We start from the raw sequence: 20,613 nt of genomic DNA, 5'->3' as shown, positions 1-20,613 counted from the left end.
GCTTGGCAAGTGCTTCTTGTTGTCCATTAGTGTGCACTCACTTTTATTTCCCACTTTTGCTTTTCCACCATAGCAAATTGTGAATTCCATAGTGGATTTTTAACACACACATTGCTTTACATGTCCCTTTATTACCTTAAGTCTCAAGCATTACAGAATTGTCTTCATACGCTATCCTGCCATTAATTCTGTGACGGCGTATAAACATTTCAATACCATGACGCTGAGGTACCGCACCATTAATGATTTATAACGTTCGTCATTCACACGTGTTAGACCCCTTGGGTTCCCGGACACCCCCAGATTTTATGCTCCACAGTGTAACCGCTGTTACTGACAATTTGGCCCACCCCTCCCCGAAACTCTTATTGTTTAATGTGAATAATTGTTGTGTGATCATCCTACTCCTGGGGTTTTGCTTTTACCTAAACTATCATTAATCTTGGAATTGCTCTTTCACATTAAAATATTGTGAAATTCGTTCTCTAATTAATTCTCATTCATTTTATTTGTTAGTTCACCTTACAACACTATTACCTTTCTGGTTTGTTTTTCATCCTAATTTATCATTAATTGTTCGATTAAATATCATTAATTATTTACCATTACTCACTTTGTACACCTAGTTCAGTGGTTTCTTTTTCACCCTAAAACACCACCGTGTGTTTAATTAACTATCATTAATTATTAATTTTTCATCACACGCATCCTTTTTCCCTGCAGTTTCACACAAACCCCACCGCCCCACCAGCCATTTTCAGTCGGGATTTCAGGACACATGTCTGTGAAGTCACGGTCACCACACAGGGTTGCTTATTTTTTACCATGGATTCGCATGGGATGAGATACATCTGGCAGAATTACAGAGGCCTTCTGTGGTTACGCAGTGCTGTCACCTCAAAACAGACACACACATTGCAGCTCCATAACCATCGCTGATGGTTGGGGCAAGCGGTGTCACCAAACCAAGTCTGAGCAAATGGTGCATAAACACTCAGTTTGGGATATTTAAAGAGTTGAGTGAGAAATGTTCTTCTATCAAGGAATCGTTTAGAAGATGAACAAAATGTGGTGAGTGTACTGAATGCCTGAAACGACAGTGCAGGGACTGCAGTAAGAGGCGTTGTCCCCCCGTATCTCGATCCATAAGGCTCAGGTGGGTTACTTATCTAAATAGGCTGCAAGCACAAGTCGTCCAGTAAGAATTCTGCCTTTGGAGCTCCTGTGTCCACAGATTTGACTTCTTGACCGGCGTGGCTTAAAGCGGTTTGAGGTCGGTTGCACAGAACGTGGACAAGTTTTTTGAAATGGAGTTTTACTGACATGTCGATTTGCACAGGAGAAGTTCAAACTGTGGTCTTCTACCAAGTTTTTATAGGAGTTAAAAGATTCCGAAATCTTTACTGAGACGGACATGCAGGAGGTCTTGCAGTAAGAGTGACTTCAGCCAATGTCCCACCTCCTGGTGTAAAACTAAATCCCATCTGAGTAGGGCCTGAAATGATCAACTAATCTTATGATAGTCTAGTGTGAATTAATTATTTAATATCATTAACATGTTTCAGTAATTGTTGCTGGCTTCTTCACTTTGTACATCTTTAATTCTCTTTTGCACCCAAAACCAACCTTAATTGTTCAATAGCATTCCTTTGCCCTTATTCCTCTTTAAGATTGGTACTCCTGTAGTTTCCTTTTCACCCTGAACTGCCATTAATCTGGCGATTGTGGATTTCGTCAACTATTGTTCCGTGTTTGGTTTAAAGTATTTATTCATGTGGTTTATTTTATACACTAAACTCTTTAGTGTTATTGTCGTTTCTTTTCGTCAAACATCCTCACTCCTGTGGTTTAATTTCACCCTAAATCATGAACCCCATGGCTACCATTTCAACCTACTAAATCATAAGGCTCTCAGCCAACCCCACCACATTTGCCCCCATGCACAGGTCACTTTGTTCAGCAGCCCCTTAAACGAATTGTCAGACATAGCCAGGCCATTGACTCGGGTAAGAACAAGTTCAGTCAAACTTGCTGCCCTCCCCTGTCAGGAATAAAACACCGGTACTCATCATGACACATAAAATACAAAAAAGTGTACGGACAACGTGTAAGCAGTCTTTGAGTTAAGATATGCATAATAAACTGCTTAGGACAAGTCATTTGTGACCTACAATGACCGACATTATCCTCATGTCTTTACTCTGCAGGTTATAAGAGGGCTCCTAAAATTCTGGCCAAAGACATGCAGCCAAAAAGAGGTAAGTGGTTTCAATGGCAGATCTTAACAAGTAAACGTCTGACATGAATGGGAGCAAAGTTTCCTTGTTATTGTTAAGGCCAGACCCCACACATGGTCTCTTTAAGCTGAATTTGCAGCTCCTCAGGTGCACAGGTAGACCCTAGACCCTCATAAGGGCCGATGTTCTCCTATGTGATTTGTCAATGCTGTCTGTTTATCAACACGTAGCACAGGGCGGTCCGTCCATTCCTTCTTTCAGGGTGAGTACTATGAAATGCCTGACTGAACCGTCACGTCTGTTCTTTGAACCCCCATAACCACCCCCCCTCCTCCAAACGGCTGTTGTCATACTTTTTCCCCACCACATTCTGCACATTCTTGTATGTGAGATTTGTTGGCACTTGTATATTTTACGACTGCACCTTCCCTTTTTATTTATTATCTTGCTTGGCATGAACAAGAATTGCAGTCTGCTGTTTGTCATGAAGACAGCAAAATAAGAATTTATAAAAACTGACTGCTATGATGGAACGGCACCAGCCACAGGCTTATCGATTCTCCGAGGCCTACTTGGAAGCCAATAGAGACCTCCCCAATTTATTTGAAAAACCGAGAACTTCCAGAAAAACTGCCAAGTCTGAAATGGCGTAATATAGCATTGTGCAATTCTTCTGTAAAGGTGAAATAAAATCCCATCAGAGTAGGATATAGGAAGTCAGTCAAGCTTGAGGCCACTTCTCTTGTTGTCCTTGTCCTCTGCAGTTTCTTCAGTAAAGACACAGACACCGTTGTAAAGTCACAGTTGTGTCCCCCTTATTCTCACACTTGTATTGTATGTGATTTTCCAAAGTCTGTGATGGTGTGGCCTGTTCAAACAGAGCACTGCAAGTCAGGCCGCACAGGTCACTTGATGACGGCTTTGATGGATTTGTTACTATGTGTGACTTTTATTTTGTTTTTCTTCCCAAAAAGGTCATGTTTTTAGGCGAAATTGAAGAAGTTCTTGATGTGATTGAGCCAACACAGTTTAAAAAAATTCAGGAACCTCTGTTTAAGCAGATAGCCAAGTGTGTCTCCAATCCTCACTTTCAGGTGAGTCCCTGTTAAGTTGTCATGTACGGCCACCTCAGTATTATTAAAATGACACGGGGGCCTTGGGATAAATACCTGGGGTGGAAAATGAATGCACAGGTCTTTGGGTAAATAATATGTCACAGTATGTCACTACGTCACTACACCTGTCAATAAGGATCCTAGAAACCACCGGTCACCACACACTTTAGAAAGAAAAGTCAAAACCTGTCGAGACACCAAGCAATGAGTCACGAGGTCGATGAGCCCCGCCATTTGCCATTTCTCTGTTCACTGGCGTCGACTCGTGTCCTTGCTTTATTTGTTTTTCATCTCGTATTTCGAGCCATTTATCATTTCTCAACTCATTTTAGATTTCACATCCCCCAGTTATTATCTTTTATATTAAGAGGCGTCATTTTTGTTATTTACCTTTCGAGAGTGGTGGGCCATTCCAGAATTTCCATGTATGCGTGCAGACTTGTCTGACATGATCTTTTCCTACCTGATCACTTCTGGGCCTCTTTTGCGGATAACTAGTGCAATGTGTACGTTCACATCACACACACTCAATCAAGCTATGGGCCTTGGACCCCCGTCTTGTGACTGCCCCTTTATTTCTGTCTGAGCAGACCAATGAATGTGTAGTGACCCGCCTCATCTCTGTGGCCTAGGCCTGTTTCAGTCATTTCTGGTCTCCTCAACAACGTGTCTCTGCACCACTGCCCTTTATGTGTGGGCTGGGGGGAGCCTGCCTGAATGTAACTGTTTTTTTGTCCCTCAACCACGCTGGGTGGTGATAAAGAAAACTGAGTAGGAAATGATGTGAATGAAACATGGCTGAAAAAGTTCATGACACCAGCAATGCCGCTCTCTCAGTAAATAAAAATGACAATTCAGAACAGGCCAGTTAAGGCAAACCTGAGTAAACGGTACAATCATTTTGAGAAGAAAAGGCCATTTGGGCCAACAAACTCCCCGCTCCTAGATCTCCAAGATGGCATAAAGTTGAGCTGTGAGGGTCCCAGAGGTCCTCCTGTCCACCACCCTACCTCGTCACTTGCTCCGTGTATCTGTGGTTCACTGGGTCAACAAAAACTTTCTAAACTTTGTGCAAAATCTGCCCTGACCAGTTTCAATCAGTGTCCCTGTGTCTTTGGCAAAGTAAAGTAAAGGCCGGGGCCCTCTGTGCTAATTCTCTTGATAAATTTACACAGTCAGTAACGTTGCCTCTTAATCTCCACTGCGTAAAGGAACACTTCAACCAAAACGTATTTTTTATGTGTTACTGACCTCGTCTAGTTTGTAGTGATGGCTGAGACAAATCTTTAATCTCATGCTTTCCGGCATAGCGGAAATAAAAAAAAAATGTTTGATATAATAATATAAGCCAATGCTATACAGCACAACACAATGTGGAAAAAAATCAAATCTCACATTGCTCGTGTTGCATACTCTACATGTCAGTTATCCAATCAAATGCAATATTATTATTAGTGGCTGATAAAAACGGGCATTTTTTACTAATATATTGTTAAACAAACACTTCCAGAAAAACCAGCACACCTGTCACATGGAAAGGACTTTTTGAACTGAAGGTCAGCCTTTCTCCCCCTCATTGATTGGTCCAGAGTACTCTCTTCTAATCAGAAGTCAATCCCAGCTGACCTGAGTCTTTCCTTCCTGCTCGTTTTCTTTATTCATAAATCTGCCCAATTGCTCTTCTCTGGCCTTTCTCAGCACCGCAATATGGACGCCAGAACCACACACCGTACTTTGGGTGAGGCCTCACTAGTGTGCTCTAAAGCTTAAGAATACTTTCCATTTACTTGTACTTTACACGTCAGGGCTGCTGTATAAGATAAGATCCTATTGGCCTTCTGAATGGCTCCTCCTGTACACTCGAGGCCTGGATGTAAATAACGACGAGTCCATTTTGACTCCCAGGCCCTTCTCATAAGGTGTACTTTCAAGTTTCAGACCTCCCATTGGGTCTTGAGAGCTAACATTTTACATGTCAATACTTCAAGTATTAATATGAGTACATTTCATCTGCCACCAATCTGCCCGAGCCTGCGTGCTGCCCAGACGCCTCTGTGAGGATTCGGCTGTTTGTTTGTCATCAGCTGCTCCTTCTAGTTTGGTGTAATCTACAAATCTGCCGAGATCGTTTTTATATATTTAAAAGAGCAGTGGCCTCAGCACTGACCCCTGCTGGACACTTCTCACGTTCTCTCACCACAACCCCTTTACTCCTACTGTTTAGGTCAACTTTGTACCCACCTACACACCCTGAATTCCCACTTCTTTTAGTTTGACCACTGATCTCTTTATGAAAAGCTTTCTGCAAATTCAGATCTGTAATCTCATCTGCAGTTCTCAGATTGTTTGCTTTTATTGTTTCCTCTTACAATTCCACCATATTAGTCAAACACCACCTCCCCACATAACCGCACGTTGACTGCTCACCCACACTCCTGATCCTGCTCGATCTTTTCCTTAACTGATTCCATTGTTTTACCTGTGAGAGGTGAGAAAGAAAGAAGGATGGAAGGAGAAGTTGAGTGGCATTGACGGTATCCTGAAATACATGGTGGCCTACAAAATAGTAGTAAAGGAGTCTTTATGTAGTGCCTCTCACACTGAGCTTGTTTCTACACATTTAAGTCAGCGGTTTACCATTGAACTTGTGGAGCTCAGGCACTGATGTGTCCTTCTTTCTATTTCCTGTCCTGCAGGTAGCAGAAAGAGCTTTATACTTCTGGAATAACGAATACATTCTGAGTCTCATTGAAGAAAACATCAACAAAATCCTGCCAATCATGTTTGGTAACCTTTACAGGATCTCCAAAGAGCACTGGAACACGTAGGTGTTGCTTGCATTTGTTTCTATTGAGTGTTTGTCTCGTCATCTAGCGGACTGTTTCACTTATTTAGCGCTGGGGTATTTAGGCTCGGCTGAGCAGTTGCTTAAAGCTTTACTAATTAATATTCGTCGTGTAGTTGTTTTTTTTTAGTAATCATTTTTAAAGCCCCCATTTCAGTACTCCACTCCCTTTTATAGTCACGTATGCTGCGGCTACAATAGCACTCTGCCTCTGCAGTCACTGAAGAGCACCATTCAAAACTAAACTGATCGGAACTGGCCCTACAGTAGGCACTCTTCACTCTCTTCTGCATTCTACGTCAGCCGCCGATAACGACCTGGAGCAGCTATGGCAATTTTCAGCCAGTCGCTTCAAAACATGCCCAGACTTACGGTTAACTTACAGATAAGTCACATTATTCAAACGTTGTGCCAAACGTCAGGAGCTAAAAAGGAGAAGGGCTTCAAAACGTTAGGTTTCAAGCTATATCCACAATTACGATGATAAGATCCGGACGCATTGTAAAGTCATGTCAACTATGAACTTACATGGGACAAATATGTGATTACATCAGGCTTCTTTAAAAAAAAAAATCAGAATTTCAATAATTCGTCATTAAACTGTAGAGGGACAGGTGAATATGCATGTAAGCTTAATACTGCAACAGCACTGGACAAGTTACGTCAGCCAAGGAGGAGTCCCCAAAACAATGAGCAGACGTTAGAGAATCAATAAAAATGGCAACTCTGCAGAGTCACATGCGCTTTACCAACTAGAGCGGCAAAAGGTAAGCAGACCTTTTAAGGATAGACAGCCACACAGACAGCAGAGAATCCATCCCTTGTGTCGTTCGGCCCCAATGCTACAATACACAACACCACGAGTCTACTGGACATCCTACCTTGTGAAAATGCGAATGTGTCTGTCTGAGCCGGCAAAACGGCGAATGGCAAACCGCCACTTCATCAGCTGGAGGATCTCCTCTCTGAGAGACGTGTTTTCATCAAGTGCTAGGTCGACAACTGCTGGATCTGGAGCCGAGCGTAGTCATGGTCCTTGAGGATTTTATCATCATCCTCGTCCTCGCCTGGTGTGTTATCCTCTGACAGTTGCTTTTTCCCCTGGTCTTGAAAGTGGAATGGAGAAATTGTTCCACTCAAACAATGTAGGGAGCGCGCTCTTTTTCAACAGTCGTCGCCCTGTCTCAGACCCTGGCTTGCAAAAATCCTTTCTTTACAATGGCAGCTACAAACTCGAGTACGGGGACTGACCGTAAAGCGCTCTCTTCTCTCTCTCTGTGGATAGCGATGATCCATTTAGATTGGGTTTCCGCATCGGAGGAAAATGCACTAAAATTTAAGTACCTTGTTGTACTTACTGGATACTCGACATAAAGGTACACAGCAACGTTCAGCTGTAGAGTTATCTGCGCGCTGAAGCTTAAAACTTCTTGTTCTCAGACATCCTCGACGCTAAACAAAAAGGCCAACGAAAGTGACTGAGCAGGCCGAGATGTCGGCACTACTGTGTGCATATAGTCTACTGACCCCCTCTAGGGTTGGGGATCCCAAGTAGTCGCCTAGAACACTTGTGACATTAGACCAGGACTGGGCAATGAACTGACTGAGGTATGGATTACGATAAAACAAAAAAGGCGCTCTTCCAATCTACTAAAAGGCGATGGATAACACATTTAAAAGTAAAACGTCCTTTCAAAAACCGGCGAATCTGTGCACGTAGAAGGGAAAGGAGATTGTGTGTCCGTGTATTAGTGTCTTAAAAGTGGCGTTCTGGTGTATGAACTCGTAGCACTTTAAGAATATTACCCAGAGTGCTATGCAGTTAAAAGATTGGCCAGACATAAAGGACAGATGTGCCTACCTGGGGTGACACCTGTGATGCAGAATGTCATTTGAAGTGCTGTGGGTTGGCCGAGGCGCAGACGTTACTATTCCTTAAGCTGATTCATCGTCTTTGAGGCTGTTTTTGTAATGAAATGTTCACGGATGAAACCTTTAGAACTTCGACAGGAGCGGCCCACGAAATGACCTTTCACTGTAGTCTACAACAGCTTAGCAGGCCACAGCATCACGGGCACATCCTTAAGTGGGGCTGCCATGAAGATCTGTGGGGGCCGAGAGCTTCTTCAATGCACCTCCTTTCAGTGAGCACAGCTGGACTGCCTGGGCGAGTGCGACTGACCCAAAGGTCACTGACGACATCTCCCTGATATTCTAAAATTAGCGACACCAGTATTATATATTCATGTTTTTGTTTTTTTTTTGGCCAGTATACAGGCGTAGGTACCCCTTGGTTCAATGCCCACCGCATCTGGCGTTTGCCTGCTCACCGCCCCAGTTCCTCTTACCTCCCTGTTAGTTTAACTGGCCTTTCGTGAAGGAGTATGGCTACGTGCACTGAGATGGACGTACATCACGGCCGCGATGGGCTTTGGCTGTTGCAGCAGAAATAAACACCGACTCCCCCTGAACTTGAAGTAGAACGAGCAGCTTCACAAAATGGATGGAGGGAGCGAGGCAGAGGTGACGATAACAGGACGACCAGTACTGCTAAGGAGTCACAGTGCCATTCAAACCGAGGTCTTTTCAGCATCATCAGTTAATATAATAAAATGAGGAGTCTCAGACCTAAGAGGGTGACAGTAGTTGTGTGAGTTAAAACAGTAGAGAATGTCACAGATCAGCACTAATATACCATTTGTCAGTACACTACGCTCCCGCTTTACCTCCATAGCCCATCCAAAGTCTGTAGAGCTGCCGCCGCCAATGCACTGATCTGCTGGCCAATCTTAGGATCACCTCTTGTGAGCAGAGCTATTTGAACTTCTGCCCCTAGGGGACGCTGCTTACCCCTTAACTGCATTCATATTTTTGGGTTCTGCTCTAAGCCAGGCCTGATGTTGACCGGTGGGCACTTCATGGTGGGTGTCGATCACCACAAATATCAGGAGAGTGCAGGGCCAGCTTGGGCGATGGGCAGAAGTAAACCGCAGTGTCATGAGGGACCAGTGTGACAAACACATAATGTCATGTTCTTTCTTTCTTTCTTTCTTTCTTTTCAGCACAATCGTAGCCCTGGTTTACAACGTGCTCAAGACGTTAATGGAAATGAACAGCACGCTGTTTGATGAGTTGACCGCCTCCTACAAGGCCGAACGCCAACGGTAATGTGTTGACAAATCTGACGCGTCCTAACACTTGTCATTCCGTGAGCCGTTTGATGTTTTGGTCCGACACAGTCTATGGTTAATCATCCTGCTGTATTCAGCCCCTATAAACGTTTTGTCATTTTGCTGGGATGAAGTCAGGCCTTTTCAGGACAGGGCAGGAGAAGAGCCAGAGGGCATCCCAGACAATGGAAACTCAGTTCAATTTGCACGTATTAAGCTTGCAAGTTAAACACACGGATACTACGAGCACAAAAACACAGTAAGGACAATAGCGAGGATGATGATATTGATTTTGCGCTTGCCAAGGCTGACATTTGCACTCTCGTGTGAGTTCTCCAGCCCAATGAGGCCACGGCTTCCACCAAGTGTATGTTCCCCAGAAGGCCTCATTGTGCTGGAGAGCCCACCCAAGACAAGCTTGTAACTGACCAGCACACCAGGCTCACAGTGAGATACGAAGACCTGAGGAAGAAGTCCTCACATGTCAAAGTCAGCAAAGAAGTCGAGCACCTGGCTTACTTGTCCCCAGACGGCAGCATGTAGCGTCGAGAGAACCCAGAGCAGGACAAAAGGCTCGCTCATCACAACCATGGAAACGCCTTTTGTGTTACGATTTGTCTCTCAAGTCCAGGGGCCCGATGTCAGCGTCCTTAAGTGAATTCCGTCCGCTCCTACTTACGTGGTTTTCAGATTCAGATGTTCGTTTCCACTTGTGTGAAATGTTGAAGGCCGCTGGTCTGGAGCAGGAAACCTGCCAAGGACAAAATAGACACAAACATTAGAAACGCAGACATGTGGAGGAAGTAAGGTGTGGTGCATTGTGGGACTGTGCGGACTTTTAAAGCCTATGGTGAGGCTTGCTGGGCTCAGGTGTGATGTTCTAACACCAGGCTGCTTTTACCACTAACAGGGAGAAGAAGAAGGAGCAGGAGCGAGAGGAACTGTGGATGAAACTGGAAGAGCTCAGGATAAAGGAGGCGCAAAATCAAAGCCGCGGCGGGCCGAACGTCCACAACAACAACTCGAGTGCCAAATGACAAAGGAACCACAAGAGCACCAGAACGTCTGCTGGATGGGCATCTGTTTTCTACTCTTATTTTTAAAATGTGTGGAAAAAAAAATATATATATATAAAAAAAAAAAAAAAAAAAAAAAAAAAACAACAAACTCCAATAGGTGAAAAGTATACATACATATAAATATATATATAAAATTATATATTGAAAGTGGACTATTTTTGGCAACCTATAAATAAGATTATGTGAAATGAAGATTATTTTTTGAATGTGACAGCGTGGCCACAGGATGTTTGTGACTTTTGTCTAATCACTGATTTGTTCCTTCACTTTTGAGTTGCTTTGCTAAAGAAGCCGAGCGGACGATTTGGGACCTCAACGCGCCTGCGCTGGGCCGTCAAAGACCTCGACGAAAGGCCGAGGAAGGGCAGAAGATCCGAGATTCGCTCCTTTTAGGCCCCCCTCTTCTTCATTATTTATTTTCAGGCCGAGTTCTTTTTGTGATCGTGAAGTGTTTGACATGCGTGCTGCCATCGATAGCCGGTGTGGATCACGACGTAAAGGTGGGCCTCTTTGAGCTGTTCGGCGTAAACAATCACCTGGGAATCTCGACACTACGGGAAGATAAAAATGGGGGGAGTTTGCCTTTTTTTTTTTCGTTTTTTACATCTTCCTCCTTGATCAAGTCTCTCTCTTAAACATTTCATCACAGCACCATTCCAATCTGTTAACTCACAATTTTGTGCAAAATGTTTGTAATGAAAGACCTCCTGTGGGGTTTGGAACACAAATAAAAACAAATTTATGTTTTTAACTTCTGCATCAGTTTATTTGTCATCTTTTTCTGACAGAAAAGGCCATCAAATTGGGAGTGTTGGCTGGTCAAGTGAAGGATTCACCAAACTGTGGCGTGTCGGGGGGCTCGGGATCACGCTGTGCCCTCACAGCTCCAACGTCATGTTCTCCCTGGGTCCGTCTTTTGTGACTTTGCCTCTGTGAGCTGTCAGCCCATCCAGGCTCGATTCCTGACATTTCATGCTGGTGGCATCGGGTCAGGGACTCACAAGCCTGAACTGGATTAAGCGAGTTCAACGACAGTGGGTTAGGGTTAGCCAGGGATGGACATGACTTGAGGTTCCTCGCACACACTTTGTGCTCAGTAACGCCAAGGTAGGCCCGGAATTGGATTAAGCAGGTTTGACAAATCAACTCTTCTGGTGTGTTCAGCAGCAGCCCGGGCTCTGGGTTCAAATGTAGGCCCAGCTGTGTACAATGGACTTGTTTTAGCAGGTGTCACGCACGGACACTTGAGGATCACCGTCCAAACTCGGCCACGATATGGAATACCCCAGTGTCACCGTTAGCAGTACTGATTGTCGCCTATTCCATAGCTCCAAGAAGCTGTCCTTTGAGGGCACCTAAGCTATGCCCCCATGCCTCTTCCAGTCGCAATGACATAAATTCGAGAGCTCCCAGACTGAGGAATGCCGTCATGCATGATGGACTCCCCGACCCAGACATGCTCTAGAATGCCAAACGATTTGAGGAAGGCAACGGTTACGCCCGATTTCTATTGTGCTACAGTGTGCTGATTTTTACACCTCTGTCATTAAATGGGGTGGGCCGGTTGGGTCCTTTGGTTCTTCTCGCCCTCATTTGCACATCACACAGAACAGTCAGGTTTCCTCTCACATCCTAGAGGTGTGTGCACTAAGCTGATAGAGCGCTAATTTTATTTAATTGTTACACATACAGACTCGCATGGGCCAATCAGCACATCACATGTCGCCACGTTCTAGGCACCGTGATGGATGAGGGACAACTACCTGAACTTCTTGATCTGAAGAAATCTCAGCACACATTTGTCATCACCAATGCATACAACCTAAAAACCCACCACAGGGGATGCACAAACCAATGTGTTTCTTCGTGTTGGTCCCAAACCCGGATAAATGGGGAGGGTTACGTCAGGAAGGGCGTCCGGTATAAAATTTTGCCAAATCAATATGCGGACAACCATACAAATTACCATACCGGATTAGTCGAGCCCCGGGTTAACAACGACCGCCACCAGTACTGTTAGCCAACAGGGTACTGGCGGAAATTGGGCTACTGTTGGCCAAAAAACTGAATGTTGGCAGTATGACTGGCAAGGGGAGAGAGTTGGCAGATATGATGAAGAGAAGGAAGGTTGATATATTGTGTGTGCAAGAAACTAAATGGAAGGGGAGTAAGGCCAGGTGGATTGGAGGGGGGTTCAAATTGTTCTATCATGGTGTGGATGGGAGGAGAAATGGAGTAGGAGTTATTCTGAAGGAACAGCATGTCAAGAGTGTCAGACAGAGTGATGATTATAAAGCTGGAAAGTGGAGGTGTGATGATGAATGTTGTTAGTGCATATACACCGCAAGTTGGGTGTGCAATGGATGAGAAAGAAGATTTCTGGAGTGAGTTGAATGAAGTGATGAGCAGTGTACCCAAGGGACAGAAAGTGGTGATTGGAGCAGATTTCAATGGACGTGTTGGTGAAGGGAACAGAGGAGACGAGGAGGTGATGGGTAGGTATGGTGTCAAGGAGAGGCATGAAGAAGGTCAGAGGATAGTGGATTTTGGCAAAAGGATGGATATGGCTGTGGTGAATACGTATTTTAGAAGAGGGAGGAACACAGGGTGACGTACAAGAGTGGAGGAAGATGCACACAGGTAGATGTCATCCTATGAAGAAGAGTTGATCTGAAGGAGACTGAAGACTGCAAAGTGGTGTCAGGGGAAAGTGTAGTTAAGCAGCATGGTCTGTAGGATGACATTGGAGATCAAGAAGAGGAAGAGAGTGAGGGCAGAGCCAAGGATCAAATGGTGGAAGTTGAAAAAGGAAGACTGCCAGGTTGAGTTTAGGGAGGAGGTGAGACAGGCACTGGGTAGCAGTGAAGAGTCACCAGACAGCTGGGAAACTACAGCAGATGTAATAAGGGTGACAGCAAGAAGGGTGCTTGGTGTGACATCTGGAAAGAGGAAGAAAGGAAAAGGAAACCTGGTGGTGGAATGGGGAAATACAGGAGAGTATACGGAGGAAGAGGACAGCAAAGAAAAAGAAACAAGATAGTCAGACAGATGCGGAAAGTAGACAAGAGTACAAGGAGATAAGGCGCAGGATAAAGAGAGAGGTGGCGACAGCTAAAGAAAAGGCGTATGATGAGGTGTATGAGAGGTTGGACACTAAGGAGGGAGAAAAGGACCAGTGGGCTACAGAGAGGGGCCGAGCTGAGAAAGATGAGCAGCAGGTTAGGGTGATAAAGAATAAAGATGAAAACGTACTCACAAGCGAGGAGAGTGTGATGAGCAGATGGAAAGAGTACTTTGAGAGGCTGATGAATGAAGAGAACGAGAGAGAGAAGAGGTTGGATGATGTGTAGATAGTGAATCAGGAAGTGCAATGGATTAGCAAGGAGGAAGTCAGGACAGCGATGAAGAGGATGAAGAATGGAAAGGCCGTTGGTCCAGATGACATACCTGTGGAAGCATGGAGGTGTTTAGGAGAAATGGCAGTGGAGTTTTTAACCAGATTGTTTAATGGAATCTTGAAAAGTGAGAGGATGAGGAGGAGTGGAGAAGAAGTGTACTGGTGGGCCGATATTTAAGAATAAGGGGGATGTGCAGGACTGCAGTAACTACAGGGGGATAAAATTGATGAGCCACAGCATGAAGTTATGGGAAAGAGTAGTGGAAGCTTAGTTAAGAAGTGAGGTGATGATCAGTGAGCAGCAGGATGGTTTCATGCCAAGAAAGAGCACCACAGATGTGATGTTTGCTCTGAGGATGTTGATGGAGAAGTTTAGAGAAGGCCAGAAGGAGTTGCATTGCATCTTTGTGGACCTGGAGAAAGCATATGACAGGGTGACAAGAGAGGAGCTGTGATATTGTATGAGGAAGTCGGGAGTGGCAGAGAAGTACGTAAGAGTTGTACAGGATATGTACAAGGGAAAGTGTGACAGTGGTGAGGTCTGCGGTAGGAGTGACGGAGGTGGGATTACATCAGGGATCGGCTCTGAACCCTTTCTTATTTGCAATGGTGATGGACAGGTTGATAGACGATATTAGACAGAAGGCCCTGTGGACTGTGATGTTTGCTGATGACATTGTGATCTGTAGCAGGTTGAGGAGACCCTGGAAAGGTGGAGATATAAGAGAAGAATGAAGGTCAGTAGGACCACCAAGACAGAATACATGTGTATGAGGATGAGGGAGTAGAGTTGGTGAAGGTAGAGGACTTTGGGATTAACAGTACAGAAAAATGGGGATTGTGGAAGAGAAGTGAAGAACAGATTGCAGGCAGGGTGGAATGGGTGAAGAAGAGTGTCAGGAGTGATTTGTGACGACGGATATCAGCGAGAGTGAAAGGGAAGGTCTACAGGACGGTATTGAGACCAGCTATGTTATATGGGTTGGAGACGGTGGCACAGGAGACAGAGTTAAAGATGATAAGATTTGCATTGGGTGTGACGAGGATGGACAGGATTAGAAATGAGGACATTAGAGGGTCAGCTCAAGTGGGACAGTTGGGAGTCAGAGTCAGAGAGGAGAGATTGTGTTGGTTTGGACATGTGCAGAGGAGAGATGCTGGGTATATTGGTAGAAGAGTGCTAAGGATAGAGCTGCCAGGGAAAAGGAGAAGAGGAAGGTCTAAGAGAAGGTTTATGGATGTGGTGAGAGAGGACATGTAGGTGGTGGGTGTAACAGAACAAGATGACGAGGACAGTAAGATATGGAAGAAGATGATCCGCTGTGGCAACCCCTAACGGGAGCAGCCGAAAGAAGAAGAAGAAGAAGAATGCATACAACCTAAATTACAGGTAAACCGCATGGAGGAGGAGATTTATATGTTTAATTGGCAGAGGGCGGGGCAGGGAGAAGCAGTTGAGTGACAGCTGACTTGGCAGGGCTAGAAGCTTGACAGGCAGCCAGAGGTGGGGTCACAGGTCTTAGAGGCGGTATGCTGAGTGTGGTCACACGGGTTTATAGGGTCGTTAGCGACATGTATACCGCGTGTAGTCAGATTGTGATGGACGCGCTAACCAACAAGGCCCCACTCCCTAGAACAGCCTTACACCTCGAAAATGGTGTCCTCCTTACCTGAACAATCTCAGAATTAACATTGACCTTTTTTGGTCAAGGGGAAACCTTCACACTTTTTAAGTATATGGATGAGACAGGGACCCAACTTGGCTGTCCTGATGGGCAAATGGGCCACAAGCAGGGAGGCTCCTGTGACCCTTAAAGGAATAGGTGGGCTCAGGTGGATGAACATCATGGAGAGGACCCTGTGATGGACCGACGTCCCACTCCGTTATGAGTCCATGCTTTGCACCCATCACTGCCAAGATACAGATGAAATAAGGAGATCAAACGATGTGGGTGGGGTGGCCGTGGCTGTTGGTAGCGAGATGGCTTGTATTGTTTAAATAAGACGTGCAGTTTGTTTAAACAAAAAATACACCGTTGTTAAATAAAAATGCATTTCAATTATTTACAGAAAAAAAATAATAAAAGGACGCCAGCAGGAGCTTATTGACCCCATGACCCTGCAGACAACACGTGTAAAGCTGTCAACCTTCAGCATTTTTCTCTTTTAGTTGTTTGAACAAACTGGCCCACCCCGGGAGCCCACTTCATACATTTAAGGTGCCCGGTGTGACCTGCCACCCTCCTGCCAGAATTGTACTTTGTACTGTCCAGCCCTGTCACATGTGGGATACGAGCCAATCAAATGTCTTACTCACAGGGAGGGGCGGGGCCTGAAAGTGCAGCAGTGGCGTCTAAACGTCATGAGGACCCAGCGCCCTGCACAACAGCCATTCGTCCATTTTCTGTGCCCGTTTTTCCTACTGAAGGTCAGGGATGGCACAAGCTGATAAAAGCAGTCATAACTCCTGTGATGTTCTACGTAACATGAAAGAAAAGTAAACTTGTATACTCACGGCCGTCCATCACAGAGCCTGCGGTCTGCACGAGGCGCCAGTCCTTCGTTGGGGTCACACACCTTTAGAATATGCCAGAAAATGGACAACCTACAGGAAAAAATACAAAAATCCCCAAGAAGAACACACAACCTCCACACGGACCGCGTGCCCGCCACTGGCATTTGAGCCCACAGCTCAAGCTTTTAATGCGCAGTCTCTGCTCTGCTAAGTTACCCGTCTATTCTCGTCTTCTGCTAAATTTATTTATATCCAGTACTGGTGACATTTGATCAGGACTTTCATTAGTAAACCCATTTAAATCTTTACAAAGGATGAACAGTTTCAACGTCTGAAGAAATTAACTCTCAGTAAGGAAAAAAAACAAAGATACGCCAGCAACTGTGTGCAGAATGCGATTGGTCGCCGCACAGCTAATTCATCTGAACACCATCTGTGACGTGGTAGTCTGTCCATGGCGTATCGATGACAGTCATCATCAAGCATCTCTCCAGTAATGCGACATGACCCTGGTTTAAAAATCGCTGGACTATTCTGGAGTTGCGTGGAGTTTTAAGCGCACATCAATTTATGAAAGATTACAGAGAACACAACGATGCTGCCTGACCCTATCAGCACAGCAGTGCTTGTGATTGCCAGGGCCATGAGTGCCATCAAGGTGGCACAGTGGCAGTCACAGCCCACCAAGTAGACTTCTGAGGAAGGAAGTCATGGCATCCTGGGAAGAATGGAAGATAAAGGACAGTTCTGCAGGACGCTAGTGAGCTGACAAGCCATCCTGCCATAACAACATCCTAACAAGCACAGGGACAGGCCACGCTGGTCCTCTCGCACAAAGGTTGACTGCATGTGGTCCGGAGCTCTAGCCTGTTGGTCCCATAGACGTATATAGATAGACTATTCATTCACTGTGTAGCCCAGTCGACACGATACGTCAGCGCGTCTGCCATTTGCGAGTGGCATAAGTGCCATTTAAATTAATAAAGGTAGACGTGGAAAGCGGGTTTTCTGATGAAAAAACAATGTTTAAAACAGTATCGCTTACATACAACAGATTTTGGCGAATCATTTAAATGCAATTATTTATATCAATTTATACACTAATAATGGCAATAATTAAATAATAATTATTATTATTATTAAATTCCTCCCATATAAGTAACATTTCTCAGACTGCCTTCTTCCATCTCTGAAACATTTCTAGACTTCGCCCTGTTCTTACCCAACACAGTACTGAAGTATCAGTTAATGCCCGAGTCACCTCACGTATAGATTACTGTCATGCTGTTCTACCTGGCATCCCACAAAAACGTATCCATCGCTTACAACTTCTTCAAAATTCTGCTGCCAGGATAATAACCTGCTGTTGTAAATCCACTGAACATATCACACCGATTCTCTCTCAGCTTCACTGGCTCCCTGTTAACTACCGATTACAGTACTAAATGCCGCTCTTAACATTTAAAGCTCTCCACAACCTCACTGATCTCCTCCAGACTGACACTCCTCTCGCTCACTCAGATCCTCATCTGCTGCTCGACTTTCTGTACCGCACATCAAACTCAGGCCTCTGGGAGCTCGAGCGTCTCTCCTAGTGCTCCTCAACTCGGGAATTCTCTTCCCTCTCATATCCATCAGCTCCATTCAATAACACATTTTAAAACTGCCCTCAAAACTTATCTTTTCAAACTGGCATACCAAATGTGAATTTTGCGCTGTTACTGCCAGTTATCTTTGTTTGTTTGCTAATTATTGCTTTTTGATTTATCATTCTCTTGTTTTAATTTTAGTAATGTTGTTTAATTTTGTTGTAAGGTGACCTCGAGTGCTAAGAAAGGTGCCTATTAAATAAAATGTATTATTATTATTAATTATTGAGACGAAAACTTGACCAATGTCTGAAAGTCAAAATAGTAAGACTGCAACTGGCTGTCTGGCCTTTGTTTTAACAGTGAAATGATCCACTCAATGACAAAAAGAAACAATTTTATTGTATACAAATTGGTTTAATAAAATTCTGAAAACATTTCACTCCTTCTCTCAATCTCTCTGTCTCACGCACACGCACACACAATGTGGTTACTTCAGTATTTACAGGATAGGATCTAAAATCCATGAAATAGAACTGTTTTAGCTTTTTCCGTGTGTTGCCACTCTGTAATTTGCGAGTATTCAGTCCGGTGATATGGTGCAGCCTTAGAGTGTGGAAGACGGACACAACTAAAGACATGAGCATACAATGATGATCGTCGATTTCAAATTGTGTTTCCTCGATGTGCTCCTTCATCTGAGCCAATCTCATCCGAACAAACTGAGTGATCAAAGATCCACTGACAGCTTATCCTAATGTCGACTGTCAGATAACACGCTCAGCTACTTTGACCACCTTGACTGGACCCTCAGAAGGAATCATCAGACCTCCGTTGTTTTTTTAATGTGACCGAGTGGCAGCTTTAATCATATGATGCCGGTACAGCATCTGTTACCAAACTAGCATGGCACACATCACAGGACAGCTTTCTCAGAATCCCGTCTAAGGTCTACCTGACCTCCCACTGCTTCCTGAGGTGGATCTCTTTGGGAAATGTTAACAGCTAACAACAATCTACATAGTTAGTGACTAAATACGTTTATCCAAAACGTTGTTTGGAGGCTCACTTGAGCACATAAATGCATTGCTTTACTAGCTTAGCCTGGCGTAGCTAAAGTTAAGATTATAAAATGGGATTTTTTAATGGCCAAATATAACCAAATCAATTAGTTCAGCCTTACCTATGCAATGTAATCCCTGTGATCTGGTTTGAAGCGCACAGCGGTTTGTACAATCCCAAGCAGCACATTATTAATTACTTCACTCTGCAGCAGTGCCACTCACAATATGGCGGCACCGTTGACGTACGATGCTGCTGGTCATGAGGCATCTAGCAATTCTACGTCTATGGTTGGTCCTATAGCCTCCTCAGCAGCCATCGTGACATTTGTCCTGACGTGTGAGCCTGCATCTTGGAGGTCACAGAGCACACCGAGCCAAGTTCCAGAGTCCCTGTATAAATTATCCCATCATTCAGAATTCACTGTCTTAATCTTCTTTATTTATTTATCTGGTTTGTACAATGCTATATACTGTATACGCTGCTGTTCTTTATTATATTCTGTAAGTGCCTTGAGCATGGGAAAGGTGCTATATAAATAAAATGTATTATTATTATTATTATCATCCACACCTTTGAAAATACACAGACCAGGCCGAGACATGAACTGCGCTGCACCGTCACCGAGTCTAAAAGAAATGTCACACCATTTTCTAGTCCTGGTTTGGCGAGGTGACGTCTCCTCCTTTGATACTCAAAACGGGCTGGATGAGGCCTCCTTAAGGAAATGTCCGTCTCCTATGTGTGGCACAAGGCGATTACAGTAAAGACACAAACGGAGACATTAACAGCTGACTGAATAACTGAATCGAGACTGATGAGTGGTCAGCACCTTCTGTATTCAGAGCGGTTCACTTTGGATTAAAGAGTACAAACAAACATCTTACCTGCAGTGAACTGGTCACGTTTGTAGACGGAGATCTGGGCCCTCTAACAGACTCGTCAGCCACTTTAATCTGTGATTATGCCATCCAAAATAAGGAAGGAATAAAAGAATACGGGCATGACCGGAAAAGAAGGATTACACGATGAGTCGGATCAAGCAAATGAGACCCCCGAGGCCGACCTCATTAGCCTGCGTCACCGGCAGGTCTCCTCCATCTTAATCTCTCTACACTCACAGTTAATGGGACATCAAGAAAATCTCCCCATCACCAAGGAGCGGACATCAATGTAATTAAAGTCTCCTACTGATTAATACTTGTGTAGATTTATGTTCAGGAAACCACAAGGGTAAGAATCCCTCGGGCGAATCTACATTAGGAAAAAACGAAACAAAATGGCCTCCGTGTTTTAATCCTGCGGCTCTGCGTATGAACAACACATTTCCGCACAGTCAGAAAAGCGACTCATCCGTGAAAGGAAAGGAACATTCAAAGTGACATTCTACAAATCAAGGGACGCCTCCGATGGCCCACAGGGGTCCTAGCAGAACTCCGCTGGTTGGCCCTGATCTGCGTTTTCAGAGATGGGTTAGTAGAGTTGTGAGCAAAAAGAGTCCAGAAACGGAAAACTGCTAAGAAAATATAAGAAGGAAATAAAAACCAACACTAAATTAGTGCCTGTGACCGAGTTATTATTCCAGTCAAGTACCGTTACAATAA

The 20,613-nt window shown here is 44.5% G+C and overlaps 1 protein-coding gene across 1 annotated transcript in view; it reads left to right on the top strand.

Moving 5' to 3' along the window:
• Positions 1 to 11,197, top strand: part of ppp2r5a (protein phosphatase 2, regulatory subunit B', alpha isoform) — a 69,774-nt gene extending 58,577 nt beyond the window's left edge. The window contains exons 9-13 of the mRNA XM_028820561.2: positions 2,208 to 2,258; positions 3,212 to 3,331; positions 6,049 to 6,176; positions 9,260 to 9,361; positions 10,278 to 11,197. Of these exons, the coding sequence (XP_028676394.1) occupies positions 2,208 to 2,258; positions 3,212 to 3,331; positions 6,049 to 6,176; positions 9,260 to 9,361; positions 10,278 to 10,404 (528 nt within the window). The 3' untranslated portion in view covers positions 10,405 to 11,197. The remainder of the gene's footprint in view (positions 1 to 2,207; positions 2,259 to 3,211; positions 3,332 to 6,048; positions 6,177 to 9,259; positions 9,362 to 10,277) is intronic.
• Positions 11,198 to 20,613: the final 9,416 nt, after the last annotated feature.

This window comes from Erpetoichthys calabaricus, chromosome 15 (assembly GCF_900747795.2).
Source record: "Erpetoichthys calabaricus chromosome 15, fErpCal1.3, whole genome shotgun sequence".
Classification (NCBI taxonomy): Eukaryota; Metazoa; Chordata; class Cladistia; order Polypteriformes; family Polypteridae; genus Erpetoichthys; species Erpetoichthys calabaricus.
The sequence above is the reverse complement of the archived record's forward strand: the minus strand, read 5'-3'. Positions and strand labels throughout refer to the sequence as shown.